This window comes from Symphodus melops (assembly GCF_947650265.1).
Source record: "Symphodus melops genome assembly, chromosome: 17".
NCBI classification, from domain to species: Eukaryota; Metazoa; Chordata; class Actinopteri; order Labriformes; family Labridae; genus Symphodus; species Symphodus melops.
Genome location: NC_136707.1, coordinates 5,071,365 through 5,091,844, shown reverse-complemented (window position 1 = coordinate 5,091,844; position 20,480 = coordinate 5,071,365). Strand labels below are relative to the sequence as shown.

General features: G+C 41.0%; 2 protein-coding genes across 3 annotated transcripts; one reads left to right on the top strand and one right to left on the bottom strand.

Annotated features, from left to right (window-relative positions):
* Nucleotides 1–1,327: 1,327 nt before the first annotated feature.
* On the top strand, nt 1,328–10,702 carry ap5z1 (adaptor related protein complex 5 subunit zeta 1). 2 transcript variants are annotated; one of them, XM_079366139.1, is made up of 18 exons: nt 1,328–1,460; nt 1,961–2,098; nt 2,889–3,069; nt 3,309–3,459; nt 3,600–3,712; nt 4,365–4,533; nt 4,694–4,741; nt 5,463–5,603; nt 5,704–5,741; nt 6,265–6,427; nt 6,649–6,827; nt 7,035–7,177; nt 7,301–7,419; nt 7,582–7,709; nt 7,817–7,914; nt 8,005–8,137; nt 8,318–8,532; nt 8,620–10,702. In XM_079366139.1, exons 1-18 carry the CDS (start codon nt 1,420–1,422, stop codon nt 8,870–8,872), a joined length of 2,451 nt encoding a protein of 816 aa, XP_079222265.1. In that variant the 5' UTR covers nt 1,328–1,419; the 3' UTR covers nt 8,873–10,702. The 2 variants fall into 2 exon arrangements, with proteins under 2 accessions (XP_079222265.1, XP_079222266.1); XM_079366140.1 differs by lacking the exon at nt 4,694–4,741.
* Nucleotides 9,054–19,331, bottom strand: mmd2a (monocyte to macrophage differentiation-associated 2a). Its single transcript, XM_079366184.1, has 7 exons — nt 18,934–19,331; nt 14,938–15,019; nt 13,788–13,948; nt 12,808–12,882; nt 12,620–12,721; nt 12,408–12,477; nt 9,054–11,222 (listed from the first exon to the last, which is right to left on the bottom strand). Exons 1-7 carry the CDS (start codon nt 19,002–19,004, stop codon nt 11,022–11,024), a joined length of 762 nt encoding a protein of 253 aa, XP_079222310.1. The 5' UTR covers nt 19,005–19,331; the 3' UTR covers nt 9,054–11,021.
* Between the last annotated feature and the right edge of the window lie 1,149 nt (nt 19,332–20,480).

Sequence of the window (20,480 nt, the reverse complement as noted above, 5' to 3'; positions counted from 1 at the left end):
TGAACCCTGAACGATCATACTCTTAAGGCAAATAAAGCTCTGTACTTTCAGAGCTTTATTTGGAGACAGCCGGTAAAACTCTCGCTCCACAGGGTAATCTTCATCCAGGATTCCAGCCCCACATCTGGTTGTGGGACCCAGTGGGAGACAACCTAATCATTGTAGCTCAACATGGGTACACTAGGCTCTTTCTAGCTTTCAAACCTGGTGCAAGCATAATGTGATGTGTCAGTGCTATAACCACCAGAGCTTAGATGTTATGTTTTCCAATAGATTGTGGTAGTTCACAAATCATCACGACACCACTAGTCTGGCTTACGCTGTTCACCAGTAAATGTTTTTACTCTTTCCCTTTCTCCTCGAAGAAATTACATGAAGGCTGCCTTCTTGACATTATTTTACAATAAAAGATTTTCATGTCCCAACTCTGTACCTCTTTAATATTGTTTTTATTTGATGTTAAATCATTTATTCCTTCCTTTGGGCGATGGCAGGTTAGTGGGTCATGCTTCACCTCATATCATCCATGTGAGTCTGTACCATGGATTGTAAATAAACTTTTACGAAGCTTTAGTTAGTTACTGGCGCTTAAAGCCTAGATCATATTGGTCAATATGGGAAATGCTGTCTCAATATATTTTTATTCTCGGGAAACAACAGACAAAGAGTTGGAGCTGAGGCAGGTCTTTAGCCCAACAGTCCACCAGTCTCTCTCTTTGTGTGTGCCATTAAAGACACAAGCTATTCAGACCAATTTCTATTTTTGAACTAGGCAGTCTACGCGTTTACTTCTGCTATCAAAAAAACCCAAAAACAAGTATAGCACTTTTGAATGGGTGTGTATGTGCTTTCTGGGGCCCGTACAACCTGCCCCAAGTGGACACTTTAGGAATTGCATTTTTTTTTGTTACTTCAGCATCAGCTCCATTGTTCAACACAGGAAGTTACATCTTGGTCTGTACTTTCAGATCCTCTTAATTTCTATCTGAATGCATCTGTGTAGCAGTATAAAGGATAACCGAATTTATTAATTTTTATAAAATGCAGCTTTCTTTAGTGATAAAGAAACTTTAAAAGTGTTGGCTCATTAATACATGTCAATAAGGACTGGAAAGACATAATACAAAAATAATCATTTATATGATTATCCTGCACAGCCATTTATTTGGCTTTGTGAATGCCTTTAAAGCAAAATATATATATATATTTTCAAGACAATATTGATTGCACTATTTGCTAAACATAAGGGTCAGTGATCCACTGTGTGTTTAATATTTATGGCATTGGCAGCTGTTTCTTTTCTGAAGGCGGAACTCATGTGTTGCTCATGTGATTCCAGTCCGGGCCTGATTCGTGTGCGCACTGTTTACCTTCCGCTGCAGGCAGAACAAGAGGAGGAATGACAGACTGTCTCTTAAAATGTATTCGCACGGCTCCGAGAGTTTAATAAAACAAGCAAGGTAAGAGACAAAAGAAAACCGAGGACTTAGTCCACCTTACTGAACCAGTTTACTGTCCCTTTATCTACAAAGTCTCCCAGAAAAAAACTATACAGAATAAATGATACTCGACTCTACTGAAGTAAAAAAAATCGGTTTCTTTTATGTCATTATTTGGTCTCATTCCCTGAGTGCTTTCAGATCCCAAACATGTTTATCATTAATGATTTACGTCTTCATATATTTATTTACACAACGTGATTTTAAAATGTCTTATCGGGTTGCTCAACATTATATATATGTCGTGTTTTACACTCTACACTTTTTAAAGAGGTTTTCAAAGGTTGTTTTGGGTTTAAGGGTTTTCTCATACTGTTTGTACATGTCAATAAGAAAAATAATCCGATCTGATCTCAAAGCCTCTCAGTAATAACACTGTCTGTCTGTCTGTCTGTCTGTCTGTGTGTCTGTGTGTCTGTGTGTGTGTGTGTGTGTGTCTGTGTCTGTGTCTGTGTTCTCAGGGAGATCCATGAGCTCGAGCTGCAGAAGTTTCACAGCAGGTTGGTGAAGCTTCTTCAGGGGAAGGAGCTCGGTCATGAGACGGTCGACTCCCTGCAGAGGCTGCTCCTCATCCTCTCTGCAAACAAGGACTCCAAGACGTAAGAGCTCCAGCCTTCATACTGTATCAGTGAATATCTTCACCAGCACATTTTTATTTCACCGTTCTCTACATTTAACGACAGCACTTTTCATACTTGAATCAAATAATTACTGTAATTTCTGTAATGAAAAAAAAAAACAAAGTTAGTGTGAGCTTGTTGATACTGTACAGTTAATCTAAATATTCTTAAAAGTAAGATAGTAAAAGTCCTGTCAGAACCTACTTTTTAAAAATATTTTTTATTTACTGAATACACTTAAACCTGTAAAATATTAAAACGGTAATAAAACTTTGATGAGCTCTTAAGAGAGTAATGACCCGTATTCTTCTTCTTGACTTTATTTTACAATAAAAGGTTTTCATGTCCCAACTCTTTACCTCTTTAATGTTGTTTGTATTTGATGTTAAATCATTTATTCCTTCCTTTGGGCGCTGGTAGCTTAGTGGGTCATGCTTCACCTCATGTACGGATACCTTAGTCCTCCGAGCGGGCGACCTGGGTATCGAATCCAACTTGTTGCTCCTTTCTCACATTTAATTATCCTCTCTCTCTCTCTCTCTCTCTCTCTCTCTCTCTCTCTCTCTCACTCTCTCTCTTTCTGGTTTCTGACTCGATCCACATTCCTTTTGTGAAACATGATACTGAGCAGATGTCTCCAATATTGAACGTTGAATATTGTTGTATAAAGAGAAAAACAAGCCTGTACATATTGACAATAAAAACCTTCTTTTAACCCTTAAAGTATATGTCAGAGTGGTTTAACACCTGCTGTTGTGATTTACCACAGGTTGCCTCCAGAACTTCAGAGGAGACTTGTATCTCTACTCTCATCTTCTGCAGAGCATCTCCAGGTGCTGAGCTCAGCTGTGCTCAGAGAGACACTGCCCCTCTCTGGCCAGGAAGTGAACTACAACAAGGAGAACATCTTCCAGCTGAACAGCCATGCTGCTTCCCTCCTGCTCTCACAGGTGTGCACGAATGTAGACATCCAATTCAGATTTATTTTGAAACTTCTGTCCATCCTGATTGTTGCCTCTGTAGGTGTTGGAAACCAGTTTTGCCACAGGAAATGTGGAATAAGGAATACATTTAAAAACAAAAGGGCTGGTCAGTTTTGACATTAATGACATAGGAGAGACATTTTTGGCTAAACTCACAAGTTGAAATATATATATATATATATTTTTAAAATTTTTATCCCCACCAGGCTCAATCCAGGGCCGATCTGTCGTCCCTTTGCCCTCAGATCCTCCGCGGCCTCGAAGGCCGCCAATCAGAAGGATCCCCTCACTCTCTCACACACGCGCTGCCCATCCTCAACAGCATCCTCACACACAGCCCCGAGAGCCTCAGCGAAGGTAACGAGGGGCCGCCATTCCTGCAAAATCTAACACAAGCAATGGAGAAATTCTGCGCGCGCATGAAACCTTCGCAAGATCCTCGGCGTGCGAAAGAGATGATTTAACCGAGTTGTTTCTTTCCACCTGACTCATGACAGATCAAGTGACCCTCCTGAGTAAAAAGCTTGTGGATTGGCTGCGTTATGCCAGCATCACTCAGGGAGGAGGGGCTTCCTCGGGAGGATTTTTCATGGGGCAGAGGTCACGCCAAGTAAGCCAATTATTTCCAGTATCAGCAGTGAGGAAGTGGACTTTAGTTTCTTTATCACCCTTAAAAAAAAATTCTATTTGTGTGCGTGGACATGTGAAAATATCATACACATCCTTTAAAAAAAAAAAAAACTTGAATTTTTATTCTGTAGAAAATGCATTTCTTTTCTGTTTTCATCATTTCTGTATCAGTAACGAGAGAAGCGCTTTAAAAAAAAATCTGTGTCGAGATCATATTCAAGAAACAGTATGATGCCCTTTTTTTTCATTTGTAACCAGCAGTTTGTTCAGAAAGCTTGGAGTTTTTATCTGGAATTGAATACAGACGCCTTTCTATGAACTGAACCAGCAAATGAGATCACCAGCATGCCTCTTGCCTCTGCCGCCGGGTAAATGTCAGATGAGGTGATTGATAGCAACCTGGTGGAAGAGCTAAGCACAGAAAGAGATAAGAAGCACACGGCCAGAGTGTCTGAGACTCACCTGTTAAGCAAAGCATTTTAACTTAATATCTTTTAAAAAGGCACAATCCCGGTCACTACTTTTTCGAAGTATCATCATCAGTTCATTAGAAAAAAAATCCCAACATTTTGATCCCTCTGAACTTTTGTGATCGTTTGTCGTCCTCCGTCCTCCCTTTGTGTTTCTGCCAGCCGGTGCCGATAGCAGAGCTCGACGGGACGGTGTCAGGTGATTTCTTCACCGTGCTGTGTGTGGGTCAGGGATTCACTGACGACCAGTGGATGAACGTTTACTCCTTCTCCATGCTTCGCCACTGGCTTCTAACCCACCACTCCGTCACCAACGGCAACGCAGACACAGGTACAGTACGACCGCTGACGACCCCCCCCCCCCCTCCCTCCCCGGGGTCTGAAGACGCTTCATGTTTTCGATTTATTATTTAAGATTGGAGCTCAAAGCATCAACCCTGTAGGGCTTCATTCATATCAGGTGACCTGCTCTGTATTTTCATCGTCTCCAGCTCACAGGCTGCAGCTCAGCCTCTCCCTCTCCCACTCCTTCTCCAATGGTAAGGTTTGTGTGTTTGTGGAGATTCCCTGCATGCCTTCTAAGAAGCTGTGAAAACGACGCTAAATGAACACTTTGCATTTAACCAAAGGGTGGTGTGGGCCAACTCCCAACACCTGATCTCCTAAACTCATCTGATCACACGTAATCCTTTGTCTTAATCACACATCCATGGGTGTGTGCGTGCTCGGAAGTCTTTCTTTAATCTTCGGTGACTCTGATGTTTTTGTTTTTTCCTCTACACGCTATTGTGTGTCTTCTTTTTTTTAAAGGGATGGGATTGCATGTGTTATTAACCAAACGTACTCTAAACCTGCCTGCTTATCTCTCATGTTCACCCCTCAGCAGGAGGGTTAGCTCAGCTTGTTAGTTTTAAAGCTTGTCTTTACAGGTGGAGGAGGCTTCACAAAGCTTAAAGCCACATCTTGGTTTTAAAGTTGGCTTCATTCTCAGGGCAAATGATTTAAGAGGTACAGGGGAAAGGAAGGAGAAATGGTATCAGAACATGGAACATAAACCTAAATGACTGTTGCAGTTCAGAGTCACGTGTTGATACTGTCATACTAACATTTGTTCTTTCATTGCTGCGTTTCTAAATGTTTCTGCTGCTTTCTTCTTCTTCTCCTGGATTCTTTGAAGAGATTGACCTATGGATGCTGATGAAACTTTATTTAATCAGTGGGCGTGTTGGGTTCTCTCGTGTCTGACCTCTCTGCCTGCAGACGATCGGTCCGAGGTGGATGGATCGGTGGTTTCTATGGTTTCGGCGACTTCCTCCTCCAGCCGCTTGCTGCCTCCGAAGGAGCGACTGAGAGAGAAAGCTTTCCAGTACTGCCAGCGGCTCATCGAGCAGAGCGATCGCAGTGAGTGTGTGCGAGGTCAACGAGAGCACATACAAGGGTTTTATATGCTTTTTGTATAAACATGCAGTGTGTTTTTTTTATACCCTTCTGCTTGTCTCAGAGGCACAAAAAAGGATCGATGCAGATCTGCAGAAAATGGTGAGCCTGTGTACTCGTTCTCTTTCTAATTATAATATATATACACACATTTAAGCACCGTGTATGAAAACAAAGAAATACATCAATTCACTTCATGCTTTCATCAGATGAGCAATAATGAGTCAGGATCAAATTTACGACCTCAAAGCAATTTCTTTCTTTTTTTTGAAGGTTTATTTTGGGGGCTTTTATTTAGAGGTAGGACAGTGGATAGAGTCAGGAATCAGGGAGAGAGAGAGAGAGAGAGAGAGAGAGGTGAGTGACATGCAGGAAAGGACCCACAGGTCAGATCCGAACCCGGGTCGTCCACCATGAGGACGACAGCCTCCATAAATGGGGCTCGGGCGCTAACCGCCAGACTACCGGCGCCCCCGACCTCGAACCAATTGCAACAAAGTAGTAAAGGGCCGAGCTCAATCTCATCAATATCCACTCTAATAATCCAGTAAAGATTAAATAGAGTGTCACAGCGTGTCATTTTGAATTGTGCCCTTTTTGATTGATTGATGAAATCCTCTGTCAGTGTCTGGTGGAGGCGGTGTGTATCCTGGACCATGTGTGTGAGGAGGACGCCTCGCTGGTCTTCAGAACGTTCCCGTGTATTAAGGCGCTCTTTGGCCGGCTCAGCTCAGACCTGTCGTTTGCACGCGTCCTCCTGCCCATAGCGCAGTTCTACCTCCACCATGGTGCGTACGACCCACATCAACAACATCTACACTGATGGCACTCTCTTTCTTTCATTCAAACATGAACATTAGCCTCGTGAACCTGGAGCCAGCTAGCCCATTTCAACTGTTTCCATGGCCAACTATTTATGTCATAAGTACACCTGTGTTCTCATACAGTGTCTCCACAGCAGACACTGTATGTGGTTTAATACTGCATAATGTTGTGTTAACGTGTTCAGGTGAGACAGCTGCAGTGGACTGTGAGAGTGTCTGGAACCTGGTGTTTGGTCGATTTCCTGCCGAGCTGTTCAATGACCTCTTCCTGGCACACGAGCTACTGCGCTTCATTCGGCTGAACCTCGAGAGCCTGCAGGCCTGGGTCCCACAGTACACCCGGTCCTTCCCGAACCTGCTGAAGGTAAGTACCAGAATAACTCATTGACATGCTTTTTTTTTCTAAAATGAGGATGTAAAAGCACTATGCTCACTAAGTTTAAGTTCAGCTGTCGCTCTTCAGCCACTTTCACATGATGCAGACTGCCCCTGAAATCTTTTCATTTACATGACATAAAAAATCAAGAGTTTTTTAGCATGTGTGAAATCACCATTTCTTTGTTTTCTGTAGTTTTTGGCGTGGGACAGCCCGTCTGCGGTGGATGACTTTGTGGATCTGCTGCCCTCTCTGGTCACACCTGGAACCGCGGTGGAGCTCCTTCACACTCTGTTGGACCTTCCCTGTCTGTCTGCCACTTTAATCTTACAGCTCAGGTGCATGCACACACCCGAAAGCAAAACTCTCTGTGATTTGGCTTTTTCCCCTACCAACTCTTTGTGTTTGTGTGTGTGTGTGCGTGTGCGTGTGCGTGTGCGTGTGTGTGTTGCTTGCTGCAGGTCAGCTTGTCTGCCCATCTCAGATACAGGCGGACGTCCCCTCCTCTCCCTGGATGCTTTTCGCAGCCCGTCTTACAGGGGGCTTTTCCTCTTCCTGCTTCGAGGGGAAGCAGGTTCAGGTAATTGGAGGAAGCAGTTTTGCTTTGTTTATGCTAATCTAACACACTGCTGTTTTTATTTTATTTTTAACTTTAAAAGCAATTTATTTTACCTTCTTTATTTTAAAACGCACGTTAAGAAATATATTAATAATTTATTTGAACGTCGCTCCTTCATCCCAGGTGACACTATCGACCGACTGAGCACGCTGCATAAGCTGCTAGCTGAGGCTGCTAATTGGCCGAGGGTTGTTCAGTGTTCCCAGACAGTCCCAGTGCTCCTTCACATTTTTTTCAACACAGTCGCCACAGTGAGGAGATGAAATATTATTAATAATTTAACACACTGAACTGCTTGATGTTTTGTTTCAGTTTATAAGACTGATATGATGTTTGTGCCTCTTTTTTTTTTTCTTAGGTTGCCAACGATGAGCTTTTAGCGCACTTGATTCTGGTGATGCTGGAGAGAAGCAGCCTGCTGCTCAGTATCCCCCAATACATCAAAGAGACACACAGGTAAACACATGCAGGGGATTAGAAGTGTAACTGCTGCGTCTGATCTCTTGACTCACTCCATCTCTTCCTCCTCCTCTTTCTTCTCCGCAGGGTGTTTAGCTGCCACCTTTTAAGGCTGTGCAAGCTCCACCCCTCTCTGGTCGTCGACCAATCCCACGAGCTGCTGGAGTTTGCAGGGGCAACTGCCAATGTCTACAGCAAAGAAGACATCTACACACACGTGGTATTAAAGCGTTGTGTGTGTGTGTGCGTTTGCGGGTGACAGAGAGGAAGATGGCGTTGATTTAAGGATCAGTGTTACAGTATTTCTCTCCCTGTAGATTAAAATATGCTAAAAGACTACTTTTTGTCAGAAGTATGAAATGAGGCCTCACATGACACCACAATAATCTTGGTCTTTTAGGTGTGGGTGCTCGGGGAGTACCTCTCCGTTTCGCGTGACTCCCGCTGCTCCGTGAGGCTCATCACTTCCTGTTTTGAGACGTTAGAGGCTGTGCTGTTTGAGATCACTTCCTCTGCCCCAACACCTGGAGCTGTTTGCCCCGCCCCTAGAGTCATCACCACTTTAATGAGCGCTCTGGCTAAGCTGGCGTCCAGATCACATGACCTAATACCACGGTGACTGCTCAACGCGTTTTTTTACAACCAGAAAAAGTAGATAAAACTTAAAACTTAACCTTATTTCACCATTTTTATCTGTTTTAGGGTGTCTTTGTTCTTCTCCAAGTTGAGAACAGTGACCAGAGGAGGGTCGGTGCCCTGGTGCACCTATGAAGAGGACCTTGTTGCCATAGTAACAAGAGGAGAGGAGCTGTGGTCTCTGCTGAAGGCACCCAGTGTGGCTCAGAGCGTCCTGACTCCGCCTACTCACATCACCACACCCCAGTGGCACCAGGACACCAATGTGGCCATGCCACTGCAACTGCGTGCTCTCACCAGCCTCACACACCCGCAGTGACTCTCACACACACACACACACACACACACACACAGACTGATACACAATCAATCAGTATGCACTTGGATCAGAAATAAGCACGAATCTCTGATCGATTCCTGCACATCACTTTTGTAAATAAATGAAATGATTGGATAGAAACATTTTTTTCCCCACCAAAAAATACACAGATTCATCCAAATGAAATATAGACTCTTCTTTAATGCACAGAAAATAAAATCTGACAAAATAGATTCTTTGATTAAAAAAATAAAGACAACAGAAACACTAACTTCCTGAGTATTTGCTCTGTTTTCTAAGATTAAAAAAAAAAAACAGAAACGGTCAAACTACTTAATGTTGGATAAAACCCAGAAAGTTAAAACAGTGCTTTACAAAGTATTCAAATTAAATCTATAAAAGTAGAAATTTGCATATTTCATCTGTGATGAACACCTGTGTGTTCATTTATTCATGTTCAGAAGATTTTCAGAATCTCTATACATCACGACAGAGAGAAAAGTGCTCTGTGTTAGAGAGGTGAATCACTTTAACTAAACAGCTGGCACACAAGAAAGTCCTTTTAAACAAGAACATCTCTGAAATGTAACATCAGACCAGACTACACTGTAACATTAGCTCAGGTGTTCATAACGGTTCAGATCACATGAAAGTCAATCAGGGAGATGACCAGGCCACTTCTACAGAGGCCTCGTTTACTTACCAGTTAAGATTTTATCCGCTCCATAAGAGGGCTAACTAGTTGAATTTTAATTAAAGTTTGTGTTTACGCTGCAAGTTTGTTTATGAAAGCAGTGTGGATAAAAATATAATTCACTGACAATTTAAAACAATGCATTCTGAAGAACATCAAATATATCAGCCTTAAAACTGGAACATTGTTTGTTTACTGTGGTGCCAACTCTACATCTTGTATGTTTTGTTTCTGTGCAAAAATGGACAAAACTGAAATCAAATTAGAGTAAATTCAACAGGAGAGGTTAGCACCAATAAGTTGGAATGTGAGTGAAGTAAGTTTTGGCACATTTATGGATGGAATATTTGAAAAGGCTGAAGGTTTTGTCGCAAACTGTTTGTTTTTAGTTCAGTTACAAAGATTTGTATTTAAAGGAACAGTGTCACATTTTATAAGATTATTTGCTTTCTTGCCAAGAGTTTAACGACAAAACTTATACTTCTCCAAGACCAGAATAACAAATGGGAAGCTTCCTGTTCAGCCGTGAATTAAAGCGCTGACCTCCCAGAGTCTCCAGTCTCAATGAAGGCAAGAATCCTGGAAGTCACTGACCCCGGCTAAAGACAGTCCTGTAAGGGTGACCTGGTAGCTCACCTGGTGGCAACTGGCTGTGTCATTATAGCATCAGCTTGATTAACAGTCTGTTCACCTCCTCTGTTTACCTTCCCTGATTTTTTCTGACCCTTTTTTAGGATCACATAAAGGCCAAAAATGAACTTATCATTTATACAAATTTTCACACCCTGTGCTAAGCTAAGCTAACAGGGTACATTTTCACATGAAAGTCTTGTCACGTTTCTGGGGGATTGGTTAAATCATACTTCACTTGTGCAGAGGCGGTAGCCCTCAAGGGGACGGCTCTTGGTTCAATTCCCACCCACAGTGATTAGCCGCACGTTATCCCCCCACTCTCTCTCCTCCTGGTCTTCAACCCTATTCACTGTCATGTCCTGTCAACAGAGGCATGAAAAGCCCAAAAGCAATCTTAAAAAAAAAAAGAAAGTGGTGTCAAAGTTCTTATGAAGCTCTTGGCAAGAAAGTGAACAACGTAATTTCCCAAAATGTTTTTAAATCAAACATCTTTCAACTACACTTTCTTACACATCCTTTGTTGCCCTCTCTGCCGAAAAAAAAAAAAAAAAATCCCCCATGTAGTGATTATGTTCAAATATATATCCAGAGCTGCTTTCTAGTTCACTTTTAAAATGTAGTAAGCTGAAATATGTTTTTATTATCACAAAGAGTGTTTGGTCCCAGAGTTTAATCCAACCTTTAGCATGAGCACTGACGGATCATCTCAGCAGCATCTCTTGAGGTGTGGCCTCATAAGTTGGTGAGTTGTAGTCAGAACACGGCGGTCTCTCAGTGAGTATTGCGGTAAGAAACGATGTGGTCTCGGGTAAAAGCCACTAGTCATCTTGATGTCTGCAGCATTGGCCCAGGTAAATACAGGTACCTCCAGATGGCGTAGTAATGAATGCACGCTCCTGCTGCGACAAAAAGATGCCAGATGGCGTGGGCAAAAGGGACGACGCCATCGCTCTTAAAGAAGACCACGCCCACCACATAGAAGACTCCTCCCACTGCTAGTTCACACACACCCGCTCGCTCCACCTGGAACATTTCAAAAAGTCGTATCACAGGTCTGGATTATAAATGTATATACAGCTTGAACAAGTTTTTTTCAAAAATATGTTTGTTCAATCTGCAAAGAGAAAATGTTCCTCAAAATTATTTACTCTTTACCTGAACAAAAAACTGAAGGGCTGCTTTAGTAAACAAGTTTAAGCTTTGAGCTTAATGCTAATGCCATCATGCTGAAACATGCTAACAATGATACAACTAGATTTTTTTACAGTAATAGGCTAAGGAGTCCAAGGGTCACCATAGCGTTAGCACGTTGACGTATAAAGGAGCATCAAATAAGTGTCAGTACATGGAGCTTGGGCTAGCTCAATCCCCTCAGAGACCTATGCAGCAGGAAGAACTTGTTTACTCTTTTACACCTTTATTTAAGAACACAGTGTATCAAGCGATATCAGGGAGAGAGAATGGGAAAAGAGCCAGGACTCAGACTTAAACACCGACGTGCGCTTCGAGGTCTTTAACCAACGTATATTAGGCAACGCTAGGTTACCCGGCACACAGTCTCCTCTCTCATGACAACAGTACAGAGATTGAATTGTTACATATCCAAACAGTCTACACTAGTCTAGAATTAAAGTTATGTGTAATTTATAATAATACATATGACTGTTCTGAGTGACAAAACAGTACAATTAGCTGTTCGCTAACCGTCCTCTCAGCTACTCTGAGTCACTGAACTTGATCTCTCGTCCATGTTTTGTCACTTCATTAAGAAACAATAACACATGATGGTGAGGAAAAAAGTTTCTGCAAAACACTTGTCTACAAACTAATTACTCATAGTTTTTATTCCCGCAATTTTTGGTATGAATTTCATTCATTTAGCAACAAGGAATTCGATTCATTAAAATGTGTCCAGAATACCCAATTCACACTTGGTGTGAAAATGTTATCTGCAGTCCAGGTTTTGCAAGCAAGTTGTATTTACTTAACAGAAACTGATGAATCTGTGGAGAAAAAGGAAGTCAAGCTAAAAATACACGCTTTGGGAAATAGTTGTCAGTAACATTACGGTAAAAACACATGGTATTTAGGTAATGGACTAAAAAAAAAGTGTTTCTTTCAATGCCGACAGCGCCTGAGAGGCACACAATAGCAGGAAGCCTGTTTCAAGGAAAGAAAGACGGTTACACAGTTGTGGTTGGTGCTCACCATAGACAGGATGACTAAAGCAGGAACAGCCCCCATGGCCACATATCCAAACAGCTCAACCAGCTTGTACCTACAGGTATAAAAAACAACTTGATGCAATTGCTTTATGCTTCAAACAGCAGTTCAGTGTTTGCACTAAACATTCAAGGACAGGAGTTTGGTATCAGGTTAATTGTGTCACTGCGAGACACAAAGAGAGACTCTGTCTTTACCTCTCATGGAAAAGGAAGACATACATGGATCCAACACAAGCCATGACCCATATCAGCCAACGCATGTGGCACGCCCAGGGTCCCAGCTCCCTCAGCATTAACCTGAGAAAACACATCAGCAAGTTCACTTTCTGATTTCTTAGCCATGTGTTATGATGAGTGCAAATGATTTCAGTAATATGACCAACCAGGGTGAGTAGGAGGAAGCTATGAAGAAGTAGATGGCCATCCTATCGCACATGTGGAAACGCTGCTCCACTTTCCTAAATATGAAAAAGCGGAGGAGAGATGGGAGTTTGTTACTTATCATTCAGTCAGTGCCTAATGTTAATTAATTATCATTTAACTCGACAAAAAAACTTTTGGGCAGAGACTTCCCTCCATTCCCACAGGTGCCATTTTACTTCGCCACTTTAAGGGTGTAAAGCCTTAATTTTATTGATTTATTTTTCATTTTGCTTTGATGCAAGTCATACTGCTCTGTTCTGGGTTGTAAATAGCATGAATATAAAACATTTGATCATTTTGATGCTGCTCAATTGATTAGTAACTGAAAAGACGAGTGATAATGTCTTTGATTGGTGAAAGTACAGCCAGCTCACAATTGAACAACTTTCTGAGGAACTTAACTTTAGAGGATTTCTTCACTTCATGTAGAGCTTATAAAGGAAATTTAGCCACATTAACATATTTTTGAGAACTGAAGCCATGAGATGGGAAATCGACATGGCACACGGCCTCAATGAAGCCCTGGCCTGCATTCAAAAACTGGATATACAAAAGAGCTGCTCTCCTGGCAGAACAGTTAAAACTAAATGTGGAAATGAAAAATGTTGAAAATTGTACAGTCTGTGCATGAAAGTGTGTTTCCCTGTTTTGTCTTAAGAGGATTTGAGTTGAAGAAGATGTTAAGTACATTCATTACCAGGTCACATCTGTTCTTTGATCTCTGGCCCACTAGCTGTGCCGTAATTAACAAACTGTAGGTCTGAGTGGGAAGTAAACCCATAAAATCCTGATGAGTGTTTTCTCACAGAAACACACACACACACACACACACACACACACACACACACACACACACACACACACACACACACACACACACACACACACACACACACACATACACATACACACACACACACACACACACACACACTTATACCGGAGGTGGCTGATTTTCCAGGCAGCGGTGTGGAAGAGAGTTGATGTGACAAACAGGCCAGTGAGACCGCTCCCATAGAGCCAGGCAGCAACACAATGCCATTGGTCCACAGACAGGAAGTAGAGCACAGACCCCCCCACAAGACTAGGGAGAATCCACAACTACAAAAGACCAGAAAGACACAACATGATAGTTCTATTATCTCATTATACATTTCCCAATATATATAAAACTATTCCTTTAACGGGTATTGTATCTCATAATGTAATACATGTTTGCTAAAGATGGCTGAGTGGATGAATGAAGAAAGACAGAAATCATTGAAATATTTCTCAATAAAGCCTCAGCACTTTTGAAGCTTGACAGTCATTATTTTCATGTTCACTTTCATCTATTTTGGTCTGTTTCATTCACTGTCAGAAGCAGAAGCCCACGGGGATTACACCAGATTAGAGAAAGCTACAGGCACAGATTTTAGCAGACTGCCTCTACGGCCCAGCCAAAAATCCTTCGTTTTCCACCTTTGTTCGTACCAATCCACCACATTTTTTAAGGCATCTCGAAATGGACAAAGTCAGTTTAATTTAAACATAATTTACTGACTTAATTTTAAGATAAATGACTGGACATCCCATCGATTAAATGACATGTAAAAGCAGAATAAGATTGCATGGTCTCATGCTAAATAAAAGTAAATGAACTTGATGACTGCACCAATCCAGAGCTAGGATTAGTAATTCATTTTGCATATGTTTGCCTATGTTTGAATAAACTAATGGGATTTAAGTTGCAGTGGCATTAAACCAGCATATCGTGATGTTTCTTGGAAAGTAAGGTTTCATTGACTCACAAACATTTCCCTTATACTACACTTTCCAGGTTAGTTTTGGACACATAATAGCATCATCATAAATTACATGAAAACACTATAACATTGCATCATTGTTGCTTGGCCACAAATGAGCCTAATACAGAGATTCACAATAAACCCCAAATAGAGACGTCTTAATTCAATCTGTACACATACTGTACCTAACCTCGATGATTATTAGAGATAATACTAATAATAACACTAATAAATTAGCATAGATGCTGGTATTTACTCTGAAAGTGTGTTCCTACTTTGTTGAATTGTGCTTGTTTTGCTCACCCCATGTGTGGCACAGTTCGCAGCATGTTCGTATTCAGTGGGCTGGTATCTCTTACTGGCCGGTACCCTCGAGTTCATAAACCTGAGAGTTAGGTAAAGGGAGAGAGAGAGAGAGAGAGAGAGAGAGAGAGAGAGAGAGAGAGAGAGAGAGAGAGAGAGAGAGAGAGAGAGAGAGAGAGAGAGAGAAAGGAAGGAAAGGGAGTTACTCATGTGGTTGATGTAAAACTTTACGTAAAACAATCAATGCTTTATAAGTAAAAATGTCACTGTGCGTGTGTGTGTGTGTGTTCATGTGTGATGGTCATTCTTGGCGGATTTACAGGTCTCTAATCCACATCATGCTCTCTGAATTATTGTGTTCCTCGTCGTTTCTGGGGTGACTGTCTGTGTTTCTATGTCAACCGATGATGTCACACTTCCTGTACTACAACAACAGGATACCACTGACCACTAACTATTAAATGCATTTGCATTATTTGTCTCATTGTAATACACTACCGACGATGTCACATCTGTGTGTGTGTGTGTGTGTGTGTGTGTGTGTGTGTGTGTCTGAGTGTGAGCATGTGTGTTATGTACGCTATGTAATCAGCAGTAAATCTCTCAATCCCGGCTTACAGCAGGAAAAAACACACATCTGGAGATGTTACGAAACCACATTTTATACGTCAAGATCGGGCACACATACACGAACAACAAACACACACACACACACACACACACACACACACACACATTAATTTGCATGTGTGATTCTCATGCAGGGGCCACAGGTGTGTCTGTTTCAGTCAGCTGTGTTATTTGATTACACATGTAGGCCGACAGCTCATCATATCACACTTGGCATCACGGCTCATTCACATCTTTTACACACAAACATAGCTGTTTGTTGTAACGGTCTGTCTGCACCATCACAGGGGCATTCAAGAGGACATGAATTAGAAGAATAAAAAGCAGACGGTGGTCCAAAAAACTTAAAGTCAATAAAATAACAGGTTTCCAAAAGTCTTCATCAATTCAACATCCTGCGAACAGCTCTAAAATTAAAAACCTTTCAGTTTTAGTTAGCTAACTGGGTAGACTGTGTACTGTAGGCTACAAGTTAGCTTTTCCAAAAGATAAATGATTGGAAAAGTATTAAGTCCTGGCTTTAAAGGTAACATAAGACTTCCTTATTATATGGTGTTAAGCTTTTTAACTGTAATCTTTGCTGTCGTCTCAAGTTAGCTAATGAGTTAGCAGATCTGTTTTTAATGAGGCCATCCACCAAAGGTTTTCACTGACTAGTTAATTTACTTTTACTAATGTCATTCTTAAATATTAGTCTCATGAATGAGCCATAGATAATGTTAGTTGCTGACTCATTAAAAGAGAAAGTGGCTAAATGAAAAAGATGACTCCCTGGGTTTTAATATTGGATTAATACTAGCATATAATTTAACAAAATACTGGTTTATAATATATGTTGAGTCCTTTTGGCAGCTTTTTGCTATTTGAGAAGCTGAGGGTGCAAAACCAAAAGTAAATATTTTCAACATTGAGCGTGCACGGTATGTTTTCTTTTTCCAATTGTCATCAACAAGAAAAAAAATTGTGTAACTTAACCACATCTATTTCACATATTCATCATTTTCCTTTGAGTTTATTGGTTTGTAAATAATAACAAACAAAATCGAGCGTGCACGGTATGTTTTCTGAGAAGATTAAATTCTGTAGTAATGCCTGTGTGCTGTTTGTAGTTTTTAGTATGAAAACATAAACAGTTAAAATCTGGAATTGGGCAATATTTATGATTCAAACAGCTTACCTGTTGACCTTTGAGTGACTGTCTGACAACATTAGCTAACGTAACGTTACTGAATTTAATGTCCATTCAGTTTTTCATGACAGATAACCAGCTGGAACACAGCAGTTTAACATTTTCAAAATCACTGAGCCTCCCACCCTTCACATAATATAAGAAGAAAATGGGCTGGCGATGTAAAAGAGGTCAGGCCTGACTTTTGTCTTGTTCTCTCCTTCAGATCAACCATGGCCGTGCAAACTGCACAACAAGAGAGCAGTATCTTCCTGAGCACTGTTGTGGTATTGTCGAGCTATCAATGGACCTAAATGTACCAGTCTGATGTCCTCTAATCAGTTATGACAGTGTGTGTTTGTGTGTGTCTGAGTGTGTTTGTGTGTGTAATGAGCTGAAAGGAAGGCACAGGAATTCTCAGGCCTTGATAAAAGAGAGCATTGTTGTTACTTGTCATCTCCTAATTTTTAACTATTTTCTCTTTCCTTTATTCAGGTTTTCCCTTTCACACACTTTTTTTTCTGAACATTAGTGTCATTTGGTTCTATAGAGACTTACGTGTGTGTGTGTTGTGTGAGAGTTTAAGTGTATGACTAAGCTAGTGTTAAGTATAATAAAAGCTCATTATCGTACAGCACATTCCATACATAAATAGGATCGATTGCATCTAAGAGGATCACAACCTGTGGGAGGATCATGGATCATCTATAGGAATGTTTGTGTGTGTGTGTGTGTGTGTGTGTGTGTGTGTGTGTGTGTGTGTGTGTGTGTGTGTGTGTGTGTTTGGTGTTTGTATCCTTCCTGTAGCTCCAGGGCAATTCCTTGTACAGCAAAGATCAAGTTCATTTCTCATGGGACTCAAACTCCAGTTCTCACGATTATCACCAACTCCCGTTTACACACACACACACACACACACACACACACACACACACACACACACACACACACACACACACACACACACACACACACACACACACACACAATACACAGGCAGGCATACAGGAAAATACAGGCCAACAGGCTGACGAATCACGGTGACAAGCAGCAACAATCGTTTAAAAAACTAATTCATACTGAACTACAACTAACAAGGAACCTGTACAAAAAAAGTTCAAAAAGAGAAAGAACTTGGTGCAACAAATGACTGATTCTATAATTCAGTCATTTGAATCACAGTGATTCTGATATTAAAAATGATCATAAAGTGCTTTTCCTAGTTAATTTAAGATGAATGGTCGTGGCTACAACAAACATCAGAAGCTATAGCAAAGACAGACAGATTTTTACATGGTATGATTGCTGAAAAACCAAAGTGACCTGTGTGCCATTTCTGTCTGTTTCCAGTTTTGGCAAAAGAACTTTGGTTTACATGTCAAAATACAAAAATGATACAGTTGATCATATTCATCAAGTTTTATTACATACACTGTGGAAATGATCCCTGTCAGATGAGATATAAGGTGCAGGTCTCAGGAGACAGGAAAAAAAGGCGGATGAAGCAAAAGAGTCCTTCGATGGATGACAAGTTTTCACCTTTGCATCAATGCTGTTTATTGATTTACCAACAATATCAGCAAAAGTTAGAGAATGAAAAAAACAATTTGTCTATGCAGAAAACAGAATGAATCTGCTTTATCACTCCCATCAGTTGCTCACTTGTCATCACCCCCTCTCACTTCTTTATGATTTGCCTTAATATTTCCAGCCTCAATATTCTCTCACATAAACACGCTGGATAAAGTTAAAAAAAAAATCCAGGAAGTTTTCAGGAATTTTTGTGCATATGTGATGTGAAAACAATTAGCTTTCTTCTAATTCTATGCGAGAATTACAAAATCCTGATATGATCTCAGATTTTTATAAAAGGCCTTTCAGAGTTGGACAACTTACCCACTCTCCCCTATTCAAATACCTTTATACTTTGATAAGACAAATAGTGTCCTGGGTCAGTGCATTTCTCTCTCTCTCTCTCCCTCTCTCCGTCTCTCTCTCTCTATCACACGTACACACGCGCCCACACACACCCACATGCGCCCACACACACAAACTAATCTATAACATCCCTGTGATTGTCCTGTGCCAGCTTGTCAGTGCGCATGGATGAACAGGATTTGTGAACTGTGTGCCATATAATAGATGGAAAACTTTACTGTGAGATGAACCCCCGGAAAAAAAAACGAAACAAAGATTACCTTCCGAATTTTGTCTTTTTAAAGTCCATCTTGTGCGTGTAGACTTCGTGTGCAAGCCAGCGAGCGCGCATGCGACGGTGCGCTCGCGCTCTATTTACCAACAGCAGTGTCTCCTACGGATTCTCCATTCCGGATGTCCCACCGCCGCGTGTCCAAAACATGAACACATAAGTCCGACAGGGGGAAGCAACCCACAGGGTGAACTGCACAAACAAATGGACTAGTTTATCTAAAGTGTCGGGACTTTTTCTTAAGTCGAAAAGCGAGACATCCTGGTAAAGGCACGCGAGTTGCGGTGTGCGCGCGCTGCTGTTAGTAGTGAGGGGGGAAATGCACAGAGCTTAGTTCCCAGCCTCAGTCAGATGTGTTTGCAGGATGTTCCGCGGGACTGGGTTTGTAACCCCTCCTCTCCTCTCTTCTCCTCTCCTTCCCTCCTCCCCTTCCTTTCACTTTATCCTGCCTGATAACACAACAGCAAACAGCCAGCCCTCCACTACACAACACGGCTACACTTTCTCCTGCCTTAGTTTACTCTTATAACTGGCAAAACAGGTGTGGCGTTTAAATGTAGTGAGAAAAAAAAAAAAAAAACCAGACACCAAGGTCATAACTCAACCTCACTGAAGCATTCAAAACCTTAAAAAAAACACTGCAGTTTTATACCATCGGAGAACATAATGTAAAACAAAAAGTAAATAATAATGATAATAAGCGACATGTAGGCCTATTAAAGCCTTTTTATAATGCCAATTATGGTTTAAAAGGAATAGGCCCTAAAAACAACATTTATAGGGCAGAATCATTCTCAAATGTATACATTTTATTTATTTTTATTTGAACTTTATTTATCCAGGAAAGTCCCAATGATGTTAAAAACCCTCTTTTTCAAGGAAGTGCTGCAGAAGTTACACTGACAACATACAGACAGCTTTTTAAATGATTAAAAAAAACAGTTAAAAGCCATTGAAGTTATTTTTTAAAAAAAACAGTTAAAAGAGGAGGAGGTGGTCTCTTAAAGGCATTTAAAGAAATAAAAATACATAGTTTATAGGCGTATTCCGTATGATGTCTTTTTAAGCTTTATTTTTGAGTGCCACATCACTGTTTTCTGTATCTTTAGGTGTTCCGACTTTGTGACGCAGCCCATGTCACAAATCCAGAATCGCCATTAGACATTTATTTTTATTTTTATTTTTTTTTAAATGTCCGGTGGCGATCCTTGAGTCTTTTAGGGGCCCTACGCAAAAATGTATTGGGTGCCCCTCCAACCAGCGTTCATCACCATTATGTCTGCCAGTGTCCCAATAGTTATTCCTCCTCTCCTCTACCACATCTTCATTTCCTATTCATTTTCTCTTTTTTCTGAATTTCATTGGCAAACTGGTTTTCACATTAGAACTGCATGCTATGCTTAGCAGGGCATTGTACTATTATTGTTATTTTGTGTTATTTAGTTGACTGTTGAAAGATTATGTTTGTGCATTTTTATCGGTGCTTGCTGTAAAATCGCTCAAGTCAGGGTCCTTAAATACACTTTAAAGCTACTT